This window comes from Aegilops tauschii, chromosome 2 (assembly GCF_002575655.3).
Source record: "Aegilops tauschii subsp. strangulata cultivar AL8/78 chromosome 2, Aet v6.0, whole genome shotgun sequence".
NCBI lineage: Eukaryota > Viridiplantae > Streptophyta > Magnoliopsida > Poales > Poaceae > Aegilops > Aegilops tauschii.
In genome coordinates this window covers 278,182,553-278,198,701 of record NC_053036.3, presented here as the reverse complement: position 1 = coordinate 278,198,701, position 16,149 = coordinate 278,182,553, and the positions used below count along the sequence as shown (strand labels likewise).

Below are 16,149 nucleotides of genomic sequence, written 5' to 3'. Positions count from 1 at the left end.
GCAAGGAAAAGGGACTACATCGACACCAAGTTGGGCGAGCTAAAGGATCAACTACGCGACATGGTGGCTGACTACAAGTCTTCTTCCCCTTCATCATCCTCAAGGCGGCGGCGAGCAAGTCGATCACCTTCGGAGCGCCCACGCGACGCAAGTGCAAGTCGTCCATGTCCACATCTACATGGCGACCACCATCACGCTCGTGATCCACATCGTCATGAAGGGCAAGACACCTCCAAGCATCATGTGCACAACGACGACGAACGACATCTACTACGAGCTCAAGTGCGACAACGACACCATTAACATGAGCATAAGAGAAGACCGCGAGACGAGCACCACCAAGCGCAAACGTACAAGTCCAAGCTTCATGAGCATAAGAGAAGACCGCGAGACGAGCACCACCAAGGCAGAGCTACAGCTACAACAACCACTTCGGCATCTTCGCCAAGTGCTATGAAGGCATCTTCGCCTTCGGACATACGGCATCTTCGCCTACTTCCCATGAGTTCGCCTACATCAACATCTTCAACAACAAGGCGACTACCTACGAGCGAGGGCGACACTTCCATCGAAGCCCCTCAAGGAAGATGGCTGAGCATGGGAAATTCCCTTCGGTCATGGAGACCAGCTACGAGGTGCCACATCATATGGGCCTCCAACAACAAGACGGCGACAAGAAGGTTGAGCATGGGACTATCCCTTCAACCAAGGCGGCGATAGGAGTTGAGCATGGAGACATTTGCACCAACATCTCTCCGAGACCCACATATCATGAGATGACCCAATTGCCATGTGAGGAGAGCCACCCCACCATGAGTGATATGAGTGACTCCACCATATGTGACATTGAGCGCATTTCCTATGAGAGGATGAGTGTGACCACCACTAGCCCCACACTTGAGAGCATGCCACACATCCTATGTGAGGTTGAGAGCCATTTGAGTGACTCCACCAACCATACGAGTGAACGCATCCTTGAGGGAGTGAGTGAGCCACAACACTTAGTGAGTGAGGTAGTTGACACGGCACGTGTGGCCACTATGATTTCTAATGACTTAACCTCTACTCCGAGTGTGTTTTCTTATTTGGTGCTAGGTCTCCTACATGACGACATGCCTATCCTCCACGAGTCCATACCTCGAATGGAGACGACGATGGCCATGGTGGACGATGATGCACCCCCCACATGGTTCCATCAAGATGAAGATGACTACGAGTGGATCTTCGACACCTCACCTACAACACATGAGCGATGCTCCAAAGGTAACATAGGTGATGGTGCTTCTCTTGTCCCACTTGTCGACTATCTCACCAATGATTGCTTGCATGATGTTGATCCACCTATTCCCATGCTTCATGCTAGTGCGACTTCTTCATGTCATGACTTACCCATTTATGATGAATATGATGATGAGCATGTTGAGTTGCCTAGTTGTGATGCTATGCTCCATAGGATATCATGTGAAAATTCTATTGCTCACTTCATGATTGACAATCCTTTGAACTTGTCATATGCTATGAGTGAGATCTCCCATATTGCATCATTTCAATCTCAACATAGTAACTATGCATGCCCCATTAAAATAAATCCCATTTGCACTTATGGCATAGATGACGAGATGATGGTAATTGGCTTTTGTTTTTCATGTGATGATATTGCTATGCTTCCTTTACATGATTTGCGCAATTCATCTATTATGCCATGCCATGATTACATAGAACCAACTATGCTTTGTTTTGGATGTTGTCAATATTCTCCATGTGATGTTTCTACAAATGCTCATGAGGAGACCCCCATAGTTTCCTCATACATATTAGGAGATTTTGATGCATTCCATACTTTGCATGATTCCCATAATTTTTTGCACCATATGCATTCCATGAATAACAATGCTCTACATATTTCTCATGATGCATTACACAATTTGAGTCTCCATTATGCCATACATAACAACAAACCTCTCATGATGGATGACATGTTTCTATATCACGCATCTCATTTATTTGAGCATTGGCTATTTTGTGCTAACCAACACATGCACGTATGCATCATGATGGATGATGTGTACATCTACCACGCACACACAATTTTCCCTTTGTCTTTGTTTTGTGTAGGTACTTATGAACACTCGTCAACCTCACAATCCCATGAGTTGACGAAACGAGCTCTTGAGAGCAAAGATGACTTGGGATCCCGTGGATTGTCCTTCCCACCATTCCCTTCGCGCAACGACTACACGCATCTCTTCTACTTGGCTCTCACACGGCTATGGGCTATTTACCATTTGTCGCCTTATGCTCATTTTCCCGTGTTCACTTTGCATGCTATGCTTGCTTCTATGCCTTTGCCATGCAATTGTGACCCTTGCTTGCATTTACCCATGATGCAACATTATGATACTCCTATGTGTATTTGCATGTTTGGTGGAGATCCTTGTTGCTATTGCCATGTTTATCATGTGCCTCATGCTATTGATGATTCTTGTGTTGGGAGAGTCATGATGTTCCATTGCTATTTACATAGGACTTCTTCCCAATACAATGATGATATATTGCTCATATCTTGCTTTCATGCTAGTGATATGTCTTGTGCATTATTCATGACCACTATTTGCACACATGACATGCTTTCCATGATTCCTTCTAGTACGTTGCATCTTCGCACTACTAGCTTGCTTGACTTGATCACTATGATTGCTTGCTTTGTTGCATCACCCATGTTCCATTCTTACTCGCTTTCTTGGGTTGATGACATATATATTCATGCCTCTCACTTGATTTGTCTTGATCATTGTCTCTTGTCTCCATTAGTTGCATCTCTCATATCACCTTGTATTGAGTGCCAACTTGCTATGCTTATTGATCGTGGAGACTTGGACATGTTACCTGTGCAGCATGCTTGTTTCATTGAGCCTATTGTATTTGGTTGTTCTCGCATCATACGCCTCCATACCATGAACTACACCGTTGTACTTTCTTATGTTGAGCATCATGCATACACTTGTTGGGTATCTTACCACACGAATGCTAGGTTTTGCATTTACGCTAACCTCATTTGTTTTTCTGAGTGTTTGTCATGTTCTTTCGTTTTGAAGGATTCACAAGGCGGTACGATCATGAAACATTTTGGTTATGAGAAGGCATACATGATGCGCAACTCCATCACCCTTGAGAAACTACTAAAGGTGAACTCCTTCCCTTTGAGCCATTCTCAAATACGCATGTTGGATGGGTCATTCTTTCATTGTTGTTTCCTTCTTGTTTTCTACATGATACATCTCGTGAACGGAGGACCGACATTGGAGATGGACCCTATGGACCTTCAAGTTGAGGAGTGCTCGGACTTAGTGGATGCACCACCGGACCAACACTTCTACCACGACATCGAGCTATGGTACAACACCACCCATGACAAATTTGCATCTTATGCATGGATTGACACACATTATGCTTGTCTTGTTGCACCTATTCCCATGTCATCCATGATATATGAGCTTGTGCATTTTCTTGGCAAATTTGTTGTGATCCTTCTTGATGGCATATTCATACATCATGATCATATTGCCTACCATCAATTGCATGATAACATAATCATATTGAGCATCCATTGCCATATTCATGCTATTGATCAACCGTCTCACTATGACATCATTTTGCACCGTGGTTGCATTGATCATATTCACAACACATTTGTGTGCACAATGAATGCTTTTGCTCCCATGAATGCTTTACATCTCATTCCATATCATCTTGCTAAGCTTCATGTGCTTTGTCATGAACAACCTTGCCTCGCGGACTCATTCTTACATGATGGACACCTTGTGTCCGCTAACCATTGTATTTCCGAGTGTCGCTTGTGTTTGCTCTCTTTGCATGTATACCACTCCGGAGACACCTTGGAGTACTTGGATTGCGCCATGACTTCCACTCCGTCCAATTACAAGTCCGTCCACGACAACCGTTTCCATGGTGATGAGGATTTCGATCCGAGGTCGGATCTTTCCCAAGGGAGGGGAGATGATGCGGAGCATCCTACGATCATCCCCATGTACACTCGAGCCTACGCCATTGGACCTAAGGTGAACCCGCTCCTAAATGCTTCTCCTTTCCATTCATGTGAGACATGGTTGCTACCTAATGCAAGGACACTACACATGCCTAGGTACCAAGGAGACCGTCTCGGAGATGCTCGGAATGATGGACAAGTCCCCAAGTACAAGGATGAAGGAGCACGACGAGAGGAACCGGAGAAAGGCTACAGGACCCGGACATCCGGCCCCTCCCGCAAGCCCGGACATCCGGCACCAGCCCGGAAATCCGGCGCCCATCCCAGAAGACATACATCCGGCCCGCAGGCCCGGACATCCGGCCCGTCGCGAGCCGCCGGACATCCGGCCCAGCTCCCGGAAATCTGGCGCCCCATCACAGAAGCTGGACCCTGCCAGCCCGGACATCCGGCCCCAGCGCCCGGATATCCGGCGTCTCGGGAAGGCCCGGACATCCGGCCTGTCGCCCGGACATCCGGCCCCCTCTGCCTGTGTGCAGCGCATCTGGGCCGAGGCCCATGTACCCCTTCGTCCCTTAGACTATATATACTCCCCCACCTCCTCCTAGTTAGGGTTAGCAAAGGATTTGCTCATTTAGAGATAGAGCTTTGCTCATCCATATCGGATCTACTCCACGAGAGAGACTGCGGCCCCTCTACGGAGAAGATCCACCTTGGATTCAAGACCCGTCACGGGAAGATCCCCTCGTGGATTCAAGACCTCCTCACGGAGAAGAACCGGTTACCGTTTGTATCGTCCATTGTTGACTTTGGATCTTGTATCTTACCTTTGTGTTCATCGATCTAGCGCATGTGTGATCTATTCTTGTTGGTTGTGTGATTTCTCTCGTGTTTCCCTCGTGTTTCCCCTCGTGTTCATCACGTTCCTCGTAGGGATCCGCTCCTTTCGTGAAAGATCGGCCATCTAGGGTTCCGCCCTACATCATAATCCTTTGCTGACCCTAACTAGGAGGAGGTGGGGGAGTATATATAGTCTAGGGGACGAAGGGGTACATGGGCCTCGGCCCAGATGCGCACACTGTTGGGGAACGTAGCAGAAATTCAAAATTTTCTACGCATCACCAAGATCAATCTATGGAGTAATCTAGCAACGAGGGGAAGGGGAGTGCATCTACATACCATTGTAGATCGCGATGCGGAAGCGTTGCAAGAACGCGGATGAGGGAGAGGGGTAGGGCTGCGCCGAAAGAGAGACGTTCTCATGTCTCGGGCAGCCCCAAACCTCAACTATATATAGGGGGGAGGGGGCTGCGCCCCCTCTAGGGTTTCCACCCCAAGGGCTGGCGGCCAGCCCTAGATCCCACCTAGGGGGGCGGCCAAGGGGAGGAGAGGGGGGGAGCCACTAGGGTGGGCCTTAAGGCCCATCTGGACCTAGGGTTTGCCCCCTCCCACTCTCCCATGCGCCTTGGGCCTTGGTGGGGGGGGGGGGCGCACCAGCCCACCTGGGGCTGGTCCCCTCCCACACTTGGCCCACGCAGCCTTCTGGGGCTGGTGGCCCCACCTCGTGGACCCCCGGGACCCTCCCGGTGGTCCCGGTACATTACCGATATCACCCGAAACTTTTCCGGTGACCAAAACAGGACTTCCCATATATAAATCTTTACCTCCGGACCATTCCGGAACTCCTCGTGACGTCCGGGATCTCATTCGGGACTCCGAACAACATTCGGTAACCACGTACATACTTTCCCTATAACCCTAGCGTCATCGAACCTTAAGTGTGTAGACCCTACGGGTTCGGGAACCATGCAGACATGACCGAGACGTTCTCCGGTCAATAACCAACAGCGGGATCTAGATACCCATGTTGGCTCCCACATGTTCCACGATGATCTCATCGGATGAACCACGATGTCGAGGATTCAGTCAATCCCGTATACAATTCCCTTTGTCTATCGGTATGTTACTTGCCCGAGATTCGATCGTCGGTATCCCTATACCTTGTTCAATCTCGTTACCGGCAAGTCTCTTTACTCGTTCCGTAACTCACATCATCCCGTGATCAACTCCTTGGTCACATTGTGCACATTATGATGATGTCCTACCGAGTGGGCCCAAAGATACCTCTCCGTTTACACGGAGTGACAAATCCCACTCTCGATTCGTGCCAACCCAACAGACACTTTCGGAGATACCTGTAGTGCACCTTTATAGCCACCCAGTTACGTTGTGACGTTTGGTACACCCAAAGCATTCCTACGGTATCCGGGAGTTGCACAATCTCATGGTCTAAGGAAATGATACTTGACATTAAAAAAGCTCTGAGCAAACGAACTACACGATCTTGTGCTAGGCTTAGGATTGGGTCTTGTCCATCACATCATTCTCCTAATGATGTGATCCCGTTATCAACGACATCCAATGTCCATGGTCAGGAAACCATAACCATCTATTGATCAACGAGCTAGTCAACTAGAGGCTTACTAGGGACATGGTGCTGTCTATGTATCCACACATGTATCTGAGTTTCCTATCAATACAATTCTAGCATGGATAATAAACGATTATCATGAACAAGGAAATATAATAATAACCTATTTATTATTGCCTCTAGGGCATATTTCCAACAGTCTCCCACTTGCACTAGAGTCAATAATCTAGTCCACATCACCATGCGATTAACACTCATAGGTCACATCACCATGTGACCAACACCCAAGAGTTTACTAGAGTCAACAATCTAGTTTACATCACCATGTGATTAACACTCAATGAGTTCTGGTTTGATCATGTTATGCTTGTGAGAGAGGTTATTAGTCAACGGGTCTGAACCTTTCAGATCCGTGTGTGCTTTACGAATATCTATGTCATCTTGTGGATGCTACCACGCGCTACTTGGAGCCATTTCAAATAATTGCTCTACTATACGAATCCGGTTTACTACTCAGAGTCATCCGGATTAGTGTCAAAGTTCGCATCGACGTAACCCTTTATGACGAACTCCTTTTCACCTCCATAATCGAGAAAATTCCTTAGTCCACTAGATACTAAGGATAAGTTCGGCCGCTGTCATGTGATCCATCACTGGATCACTATTGTACCCCTTGACCAACTCATGGCAAGGCACACTTCATGTGCGGTACACAGCATAGCATACTGTAGGGCCTACGTCTAAAGCATAGGGGACGACCTTCGTCCTTTCTCTCTTCTGCCGTGGTCAAGCTTTGAGTCTTACTCAATTTCACACCTTATAACTCAGGTAAGAACTCCTTCTTTGACTGATCTATTTTGAACTCTTTCAAAATCATGTCAAGGTGTGTGTTCTTTGAAAGTATCATCGGGCGTCTTGATCTATCTCTATAGATCTTGATGCCCAATATGTAAGCAGCTTTTATCCAGGTCTTCCTTTGAAAAACTCCTTTCAAACAACCCTTTATGCTTTCCAGAAATTTTACATCATTTCGGATCAACAATATGTCATTCACATATACTTATCAGAAATGTTGTAGCGCTCCCACTCACTTTATTGTAAATACAAGTTTCTAACAAACTTTGTATAAACCCAAAAACTTTGATCACTCCATCAAAGTGTATATTCTGACTCCGAGATGCTTGCTCTAATCCATGGAAGGATCGCTGAAGCTAGCATACCTTTTAGCATCCTTAGGATCGACAAAATCTTTCTGATTGTATCACATACAACCTTTCCTTACGAAAACTGGTAAGGAAACTTGTTTTTGACATCCATCTGCCAGATTTCATAAATGCAGCTAATGCTAACATGATTCCGACGGACTTAAGCATCGCTACGGATGAGAAAATCTCATCGTAGTCAACTCCTTGAACTTGTGGAAATACTCTTTGCCACAAGTCGAGCTTCATAGACGGTAACATTACCGTCCACGTCCGTCTTCTTCTCAATGATCCATTTATCTCGGATTTCATGGCTTCTAACCATTTGTCGGAATATGGGCCCACCATCGCTTCTCCATAGCTCGTAGGTTCATCGTTGTCCAACAACATGACTTCCAAGACAGGATTATGCATTACTCTGAAGTAGTACGCATCCTCGTCGTCCTACGAGGTTTGGTAGTGACTTGATCCGAAGTTTCATGATCACTATCATAAGCTTCCACTTCAATTGGTGTAGGTGCCACAGGAACAACTTCCTGTGCCCTGCTACACATTAGTTGAAGTGATGGTTTAATAACCCTATCAAGTCTCCACCATCCTCCCACTCAATTCTTTCGAGAGAAACTTTTCCTCGAGAAAGGACTCGTTTCTAGAAGCAATTACTTTTGCTTCCAGATCTGAAATAGGAGGTATACCCAACTGTTTTGGGTATTCTTATGAAGATGTATTTATCCGCTTTGGGTTCGAGCTTATCAGCCTGAAACTTTTTCACATAAGCTTCGCAGCCCCAAACTTTTAAGAAACGACAACTTAGGTTTCTCTAAACGGTGTCGTCTCAACGGAATTGCGTGGTGCCCCTTTTAAAGTGAATGCGGTTATCTCTAATACCTAACCCATAAACGATAGTGGTAATTCGATAAGAGACATCATGGTATGCACCATATCCAATAGGGTGTAGTTATGATGTTCGGACACACCATCACACTATGGTGTTCCAGGCGGTATTAATTGTGAAACACTTTCCACAATGTCTTAATTGTGTGCCAAACTCGTAACTCAGATACTCATCTCTATGATCACATCACAGATATTTTATCCTCTTGTCACGACGATCTTCAACTTCACTCTGAAATTACTTGAACCTTTCAATAATTCAGACTTGTGTTTTATCAAGTAAATACACTCAGCATCTACTCAAATCATCTGTGAAGTAAGAACATAACGATATCCACTGCATGCCTCAGCACTCATTGGACTGCATACATCAAAATGTATTACTTCCAACAAGTTGCTTTCTTGTTCCATCTTACTGAAAACGAGGCCTTTCAGTCATCTTGCCCATGTGGTATGATTTGCATGTCTCAAGTGATTCAAAATCAAGCGAGTCCAAACGATCCATCTGCATGGAGTTTCTTCATGCATATATACCAATAGACATGGTTCGCATGTCTCAATCTTTTCAAAAAATGAGCGAGTCCAAAGATCCATCTCATGGAGCTTCTTCATGCGTTTTATACCAATATGACTCAAGTGGCAGTGCCACAAGTATGTGGAACTATCATTACTATTTTATATCTTTTGGCACGAACATGTGTATCACTACGATCGAGATTCATTTTAGGTGCAAGACCATTGAAGGTATTATTCAAATAAACAGAGTAGCCATTATTCTCCTTAAATGAATAACCATATTGCGATAAACATAATCCAATCATGCTCAACGCAAACACCAAATCTCGATGGTAGAGGGAGCATGCGATGCTTGATCACATCAACCTTGGAAACACTTCCAACACATATCGTCATCTCACCTTTAGCTAGTCTCTGTTTATTCTGCAGCTTTTATTTCGAGTTACTAACACTTAGCAACCGAACCGGTATCTAATACCCTAGTGCTGCTAGGAGTACTAGTAAAGTACACATTCATATAACGTATATCCAGTATACTTCTGTCAACCTTGCCCGCCTTCTCATCTACCAAGTATCTAGGGTAGTACTGCTTCAGTGACCGTTCCCCTCATTACAGAAGCACTTAGTCTCGGGTTTGGGTTCAACCTTGGGATTCTTCACTAGAGCAGCAAACGATTTGCTGTTTCATGAAGTATCCCTTTTGCCCTTGCCCTTCTAGAAACTAGTGGTTTTACTAACCATCAACAATTGATGCTCCTTCTTGATTTCTACTTTCGCGGTGTCAAACATCGCGAGTAGCTCAAGGATCATCAAAACTATCCCTGATATGTTATAGTTCATCACGAAGCTCTACTAGCTTGGTGGCAGTGACTATGGAGAACCATCACTATCTCATCTGGAAGATTAACTCCCACTCGATTCAAGCGATTGTAGTACTCAGACAATCTGAGCACATGCTCAACGATTGAGCTTTTCTCCCTTAGTTTGCAGGCTCAAGAAACTTGTCAGAGGTCTCATACCTCTTGACGTGGGCACTAGTCCGAAATCCCAGTTTCAGTCTTCGGAACATCTCATATGTTCTGCGACGTTTCAAAAAACCGTCTTTGGTGCCACAATTCTAAACCGTTAGCATTACTCACTGAACTATCACGTAGTCATCAAAACGTGTATGTCAGATGTTTCACAACATCTACAGACGACGCTGAGGTTTAGCACACCGAGCGGTGCATTAAGGACATAAGCCTTCTGTGCAGCAATGAGGACAATCCTCAGTTTACGGACCCAGTCCGCATAATTGCTACTACCAACTTTCAACTAAATTTTCTCTAGGAACATACCTTAAACAGTAGAACTAAAGCGTATGACATAATTTGCAAAAACCTTTTGACTATGTTCATGATAATGAAGTTCATCTGATTATTTAATGAACTCCCACTCAGATAGACATCCCTCTAGTCATCTAAGTGACACATGATCCGAGTCAAACTAGGCCGTGTCCGATCATCACGTGAGACGGACTAGTCATCATCGGTGAACATCTCCATGTTGATCGTATCTACTATACGACTCATGTTCGACCTTTCGGTCTCTTGTGTTCCGAGGCCATGTCTGTACATGCTAGGCTCGTCAAGTCAACCTAAGTGTTTCGCATGTGTTCCGAGGCCATGTCTGTACATGCTAGGCTCATCAACACCCGTTGTATTCGAACGTTAGAATCTATCACACCCGATCATCACGTGGTGCTTCGAAACAACGAACCTTCGCAACGGTGCACAGTTAGGGGGAGCACGTCTCTTGAAATTTTAGTGAGGGATCATCTTATTTATGCTACCGTCGTTCTAAGCAAATAAGATGCATAACATGATAAACATCACATGCAATCAAATAGTGACATGATATGGCCAATATCATTTTGCTCCTTTGATCTCCATCTTCGGGGCACCATGATCATCTTTGTCACCGGCATGACACCATGATCTCCATCATCATGATCTCCATCATTGTGTCTTCATGAAGTTGTCACGCCAACGATTACTTCTACTTCTATGGCTAACGCGCTTAGCAATAAAGTAAAGTAATTTACATGGCGTTATTCAATGACACGCAGGTCATACAATAAATAAAGACAACTCCAATGGCTCCTGCCGGTTGTCATACTCATCGACATGCAAGTCGTGATTCCTATTACAAGAATATGATCAATCTCATACATCACATATATCATTCATCACATCTTCTGGCCATATCACATCACATAGCACATGCTGCAAAAACAAGTTAGGCGTCCTCTAATTGTTGTTGCAAGTTTTTTTACGTGGCTTGTATAGGTTTCTAGCAAGAACGTTTCTTACCTACGTAAAACCACAACGTGATATGCCAATTTCTATTTACCCTTCATAAGGACCCTTTTCATCGAATCCGTTCCGACTAAAGTGGGAGAGACAGACACCCGCTAGCCACCTTATGCAACTAGTGCATGTCAGTCGGTGGAACCTGTCTCACGTAAGCGTACGTGTAAGGTCGGTCCGGGCCGCTTCATCCCACAATGCCGCCGAAACAAGATAAGACTAGTAGCGGCAAGAAGAATTGGCAACATCTACGCCCACAACTGCTTTGTGTTCTACTCGTGCATAGAAACTACGCATAAACCTGGCTCATGATGCCACTGTTGGGGAACGTAGCAGAAATTCAAAATTTTCTACGCATCACCAAGATCAATCTATGGAGTAATCTAGCAACGAGGGGAAGGGGAGTGCATCTACATACCATTGTAGATCGCGATGCGGAAGCGTTGCAAGAACGCGGATGAGGGAGAGGGGTAGGGCTGCGCCGAAAGAGAGACGTTCTCATGTCTCGAGCAGCCCCAAACCTCAACTATATATAGGGGGGAGGGGGCTGCGCCCCCTCTAGGGTTTCCACCCCAAGGGCTGGCGGCCAGCCCTAGATCCCACCTAGGGGGGCGGCCAAGGGGAGGAGAGGGGGGCGCCACTAGGGTGGGTGGGCCTTAAGGCCCATCTGGACCTAGGGTTTGCCCCCTCCCACTCTCCCATGCGCCTTGGGCCTTGGTGGGGGGGCACACCAGCCCACCTGGGGCTGGTCCCCTCCCACACTTGGCCCACGCAGCCTTCTGGGGCTGGTGGCCCCACCTGGTGGACCCCCAGGACCCTCCCGGTGGTCCCGGTACATTACCGATATCACCCGAAACTTTTCCAGTGACCAAAACAGGACTTCCCATATATAAATCTTTACCTCCGGACCATTCCGGAACTCCTCGTGACGTCCGGGATCTCATCCGGGACTCCGAACAACATTCGGTAACCACGTACATACTTTCCCTATAACCCTAGCGTCATCGAACCTTAAGTGTGTAGACCCTACGGGTTCGGGAACCATGCAGACATGACCGAGACGTTCTCCGGTCAATAACCAACAGCGGGATCTGGATACCCATGTTGGCTCCCACATGTTCCACGATGATCTCATCGGATGAACCACGATGTCGGGGATTCAAGCAATCCCGTATACAATTCCCTTTGTCTATCGGTATGTTACTTGCCCGAGATTCGATCGTCGGTATCCCTATACCTTGTTCAATCTCGTTACCGGCAAGTCTCTTTACTCGTTCCGTAACTCACATCATCCCGTGATCAACTCCTTGGTCACATTGTGCACATTATGATGATGTCCTACCGAGTGGGCCCAAAGATACCTCTCCGTTTACACGGAGTGACAAATCCCACTCTCGATTCGTGCCAACCCAACAGACACTTTCGAAGATACCTGTAGTGTACCTTTATAGCCACCCAGTTACGTTGTGACGTTTGGTACACCCAAAGCATTCCTACGGTATCCGGGAGTTGCACAATCTCATGGTCTAAGGAAATGATACTTGACATTAAAAAAGCTCTGAGCAAACGAACTACACGATCTTGTGCTAGGCTTAGGATTGGGTCTTGTCCATCACATCATTCTCCTAATGATGTGATCCCGTTATCAACGACATCCAATGTCCATGGTCAGGAAACCATAACCATCTATTGATCAACGAGCTAGTCAACTAGAGGCTTACTAGGGACATGGTGTTGTCTATGTATCCACACATGTATCTGAGTTTCCTATCGATACAATTCTAGCATGGATAATAAACGATTATCATGAACAAGGAAATATAATAATAACCTATTTATTATCGCGAATCTTTTCCAACATTATTGAGTCTCACTTACAATTGCATCAAATTTTTGTGCCACCATCCTAACCAAGCTCCACCATAAGCTTTTACTTGTGTAGGTGTGAGAACCGAGAAGAATTGGTACCAATTGTTCTATTACCTTGCTACACATTGGAGTGATCTTTGATCCATTTTCAACATCGGTCAAGGTACATTTGGTATTGGTTCTTCTCTTTATCCCACTCACATATCTTTGTTTGGAATGATGGATAGGCCAAGTACTTCTACCAACCCACTCTTCTTGGAGCAAGACGACGACATGTCATCCTACGTCACCAAGACTCAACTATTTGGTGCACATCGGGCTTTGCATCAAGAACAAATTGCTTTGGGCGACCGCATCGACAATCTCGCCACCGACCTACCACAATCCGAGCAACGTACAACACATCCATGAGTTCCCTCAAAGAAGATATCCAAACCATGATGGTCCGCTCTTCTACAACTTCGTCCTCGTCAAGACGGAGCCGCTCAAGTCGTCACTCCGAAGACACCCTCTCCAGTTCAAGTACACCGACATCGAACACTCTTTGTCGTGCCGCACGTCAAGACCGTCAAGCTAACCGCAATCCTCTACACGACACCGACTCTCGAGAGCATCGACATCGCCAAAACCAAGCTGCTTTCGCACAAGCACAAGAACGGCAACGCCAACGACAACAAGAACAAGAGGAGCGAGCGCGACAACATCAAGATGCACAAGACGCCGAGGCACAACGTCAAGAACAACAACTACGTGAATCTCAAGCACTTGAGGTGCAACATGCCCTTCAAGATTCAAGTCGTGCCGTAGCCAATCGAGGCCGACAAGATTGACTACATCAAGAAGCACTTCGCGACGAAGCTCAAGAAAGGATATACGAAGCACGTGTGCATCGACAAGCTCCTCGACAAGATCGACAACTTCCTCTTCAAGATCGACAAGCTCCTCCTTGATAGAGGCGAGGGTGTCCCGATCTTTCGATGAGATGATAACTATCGATTTGGTGGAGACGACTTTGACGATCCGACTACAAACGTGCACGACGTTGCGCCTTATCAATCGCTAAACCAATCTCCTGAGGTTACTGACGATGCCGGAAGCACGATCAGCCTGACCACGAAGGTCTATTCCTGCAAGCAATCGAAGAACGAGCAAGAATATGATAATGCAATCTGAATATTGCGAATATATATGAAGTATTGATAGTGGTGGGAATCCGTAAGCGGTCTTGGTCTGGTCGTTGGACACAAACGAAGTACACGAAGTTGCAATGGCTAACTTTTAACTAAACAAATTCCCGAAGTCTAAACGACGCCCTAAGGGCTGTATATATGGAGGAAGAGGGGGGGAATTTCGTGGCCCTTGAGGAAGGGGTCCGAAACCAACCCTATCTCTTGTTTCCCCACACATACGGACTCTAAAAACAGCCTATACTTATGTATTTCGAAATTACATGGGCCTGGCCCAATAATAAGGTGACGCAGCACCTAGAATAGCCTCTGGACGAAAGTTATGAAGTAGCATCTTGTATATTTCGTCCAAGGCTTCATGCACGCATTATGGTGGCTTCAACGTCCTGAAATCATCACTTGTAACTCCGTTCTTGTTCCCCATGCGCATGCCATCATCTCCATGCTTGTTCTTGCTCCAATGTTCATCCTTCTCAAAGCTAGGCCCTTCATTTGTAAGCAAAACAAATGTATCCAATTTAGGCAGCATCATATTCTCATGAACATTAGAATCATTAGCAAGAAACGAAAGTACCTGGTAATTTAATTGGCGTGCGCGAGCTCTAGTAATTGGTCCAGTATGTATAGCAGCAGGGACTGTGGGTGTAATAATTGTATTGATGTCCTCATCATCCTCCCCTTCTTGAAATGAAGTCGTCCTCGACGGAAGCTCATCTTCCTCACCCAAATAAGGCTTCAAATCTGCAATATTAAAAGTGGGACTAACCCCAAAATCTGCAGGCAGCTCAAGTTTATATGCATTATCATTTATTTTCTCTAACACCTTAAAAGGACCATCAGCACGTGGCATTAGCTTTGATTTGCGCAAATCAGGAAATCTATCCTTACGCAAATGTAACCAAACAAGATCTCCAGGTGCAAACACAACATGTTTTCTACCCTTATCTCCAGCAAGTTTATATTTAGCATTCATACGCTCAATGTTTTCCTTAGTTAACTCATGCATTTTTAAGATCAATTCAGCACGTTGTTTAGCATCAAAATTAACCTTCTCCGAAGATGGAAGAGGCAACAAATCAATAGGTGCACGAGGTAGGAAACCATACACAATTTCAAAAGGGCACATCTTAGTAGTAGAATGCAATGAACGATTATAAGCAAACTCAATATGAGGCAAGCAGTCTTCCCACATTTTCTTATTATTCTTCAAAACAGCCCTAAGCATAGTAGACAATGTTCTATTGACTACTTCAGTTTGTCCATCAGTTTGGGGGTGACAAGTAGTACTAAAAAGCAGTTTAGTCCCCAACTTAGCCCATAAACATCTCCAAAAGTGGCTAAGAAATTTAGTATCACGATCTGAAACAATAGTATTTGGCACACCATGCAAGCGAATAATTTCACGAAAGAACAAATCAGCAACATTAACAGCATCATCGCTTTTATGACATGGTATAAAGTGCGCCATTTTCGAGAATCTATCCACGACAACAAATATGCTATCCCTCCCCTTCTTTGTTCGAGGTAAACCTAAAACAAAGTCCATAGATATATCCTCCCAAGGAACACTAGGTACAGGCAAAGGCATATATAAACCATGAGGATTGAGTCGTGACTTAGCTTTTTGACATGTAGTGCAGCGAGCAACAAAACGCTCAACATCCCGTCTCATCTTTGGCCAAAAGAAATGTGTAGC

The 16,149-nt window shown here is 45.5% G+C and overlaps 1 protein-coding gene across 1 annotated transcript in view; it reads right to left on the bottom strand.

Moving 5' to 3' along the window:
* LOC141040937 (uncharacterized) overlaps positions 1–16,149 on the bottom strand; it is a 176,651-nt gene that overhangs the window by 117,960 nt on the left and 42,542 nt on the right. Inside the window, exon 6 of the mRNA XM_073507051.1 lies at positions 15,220–15,597. Coding sequence (XP_073363152.1) covers positions 15,220–15,597 — 378 coding nt within the window. The remainder of the gene's footprint in view (positions 1–15,219; positions 15,598–16,149) is intronic.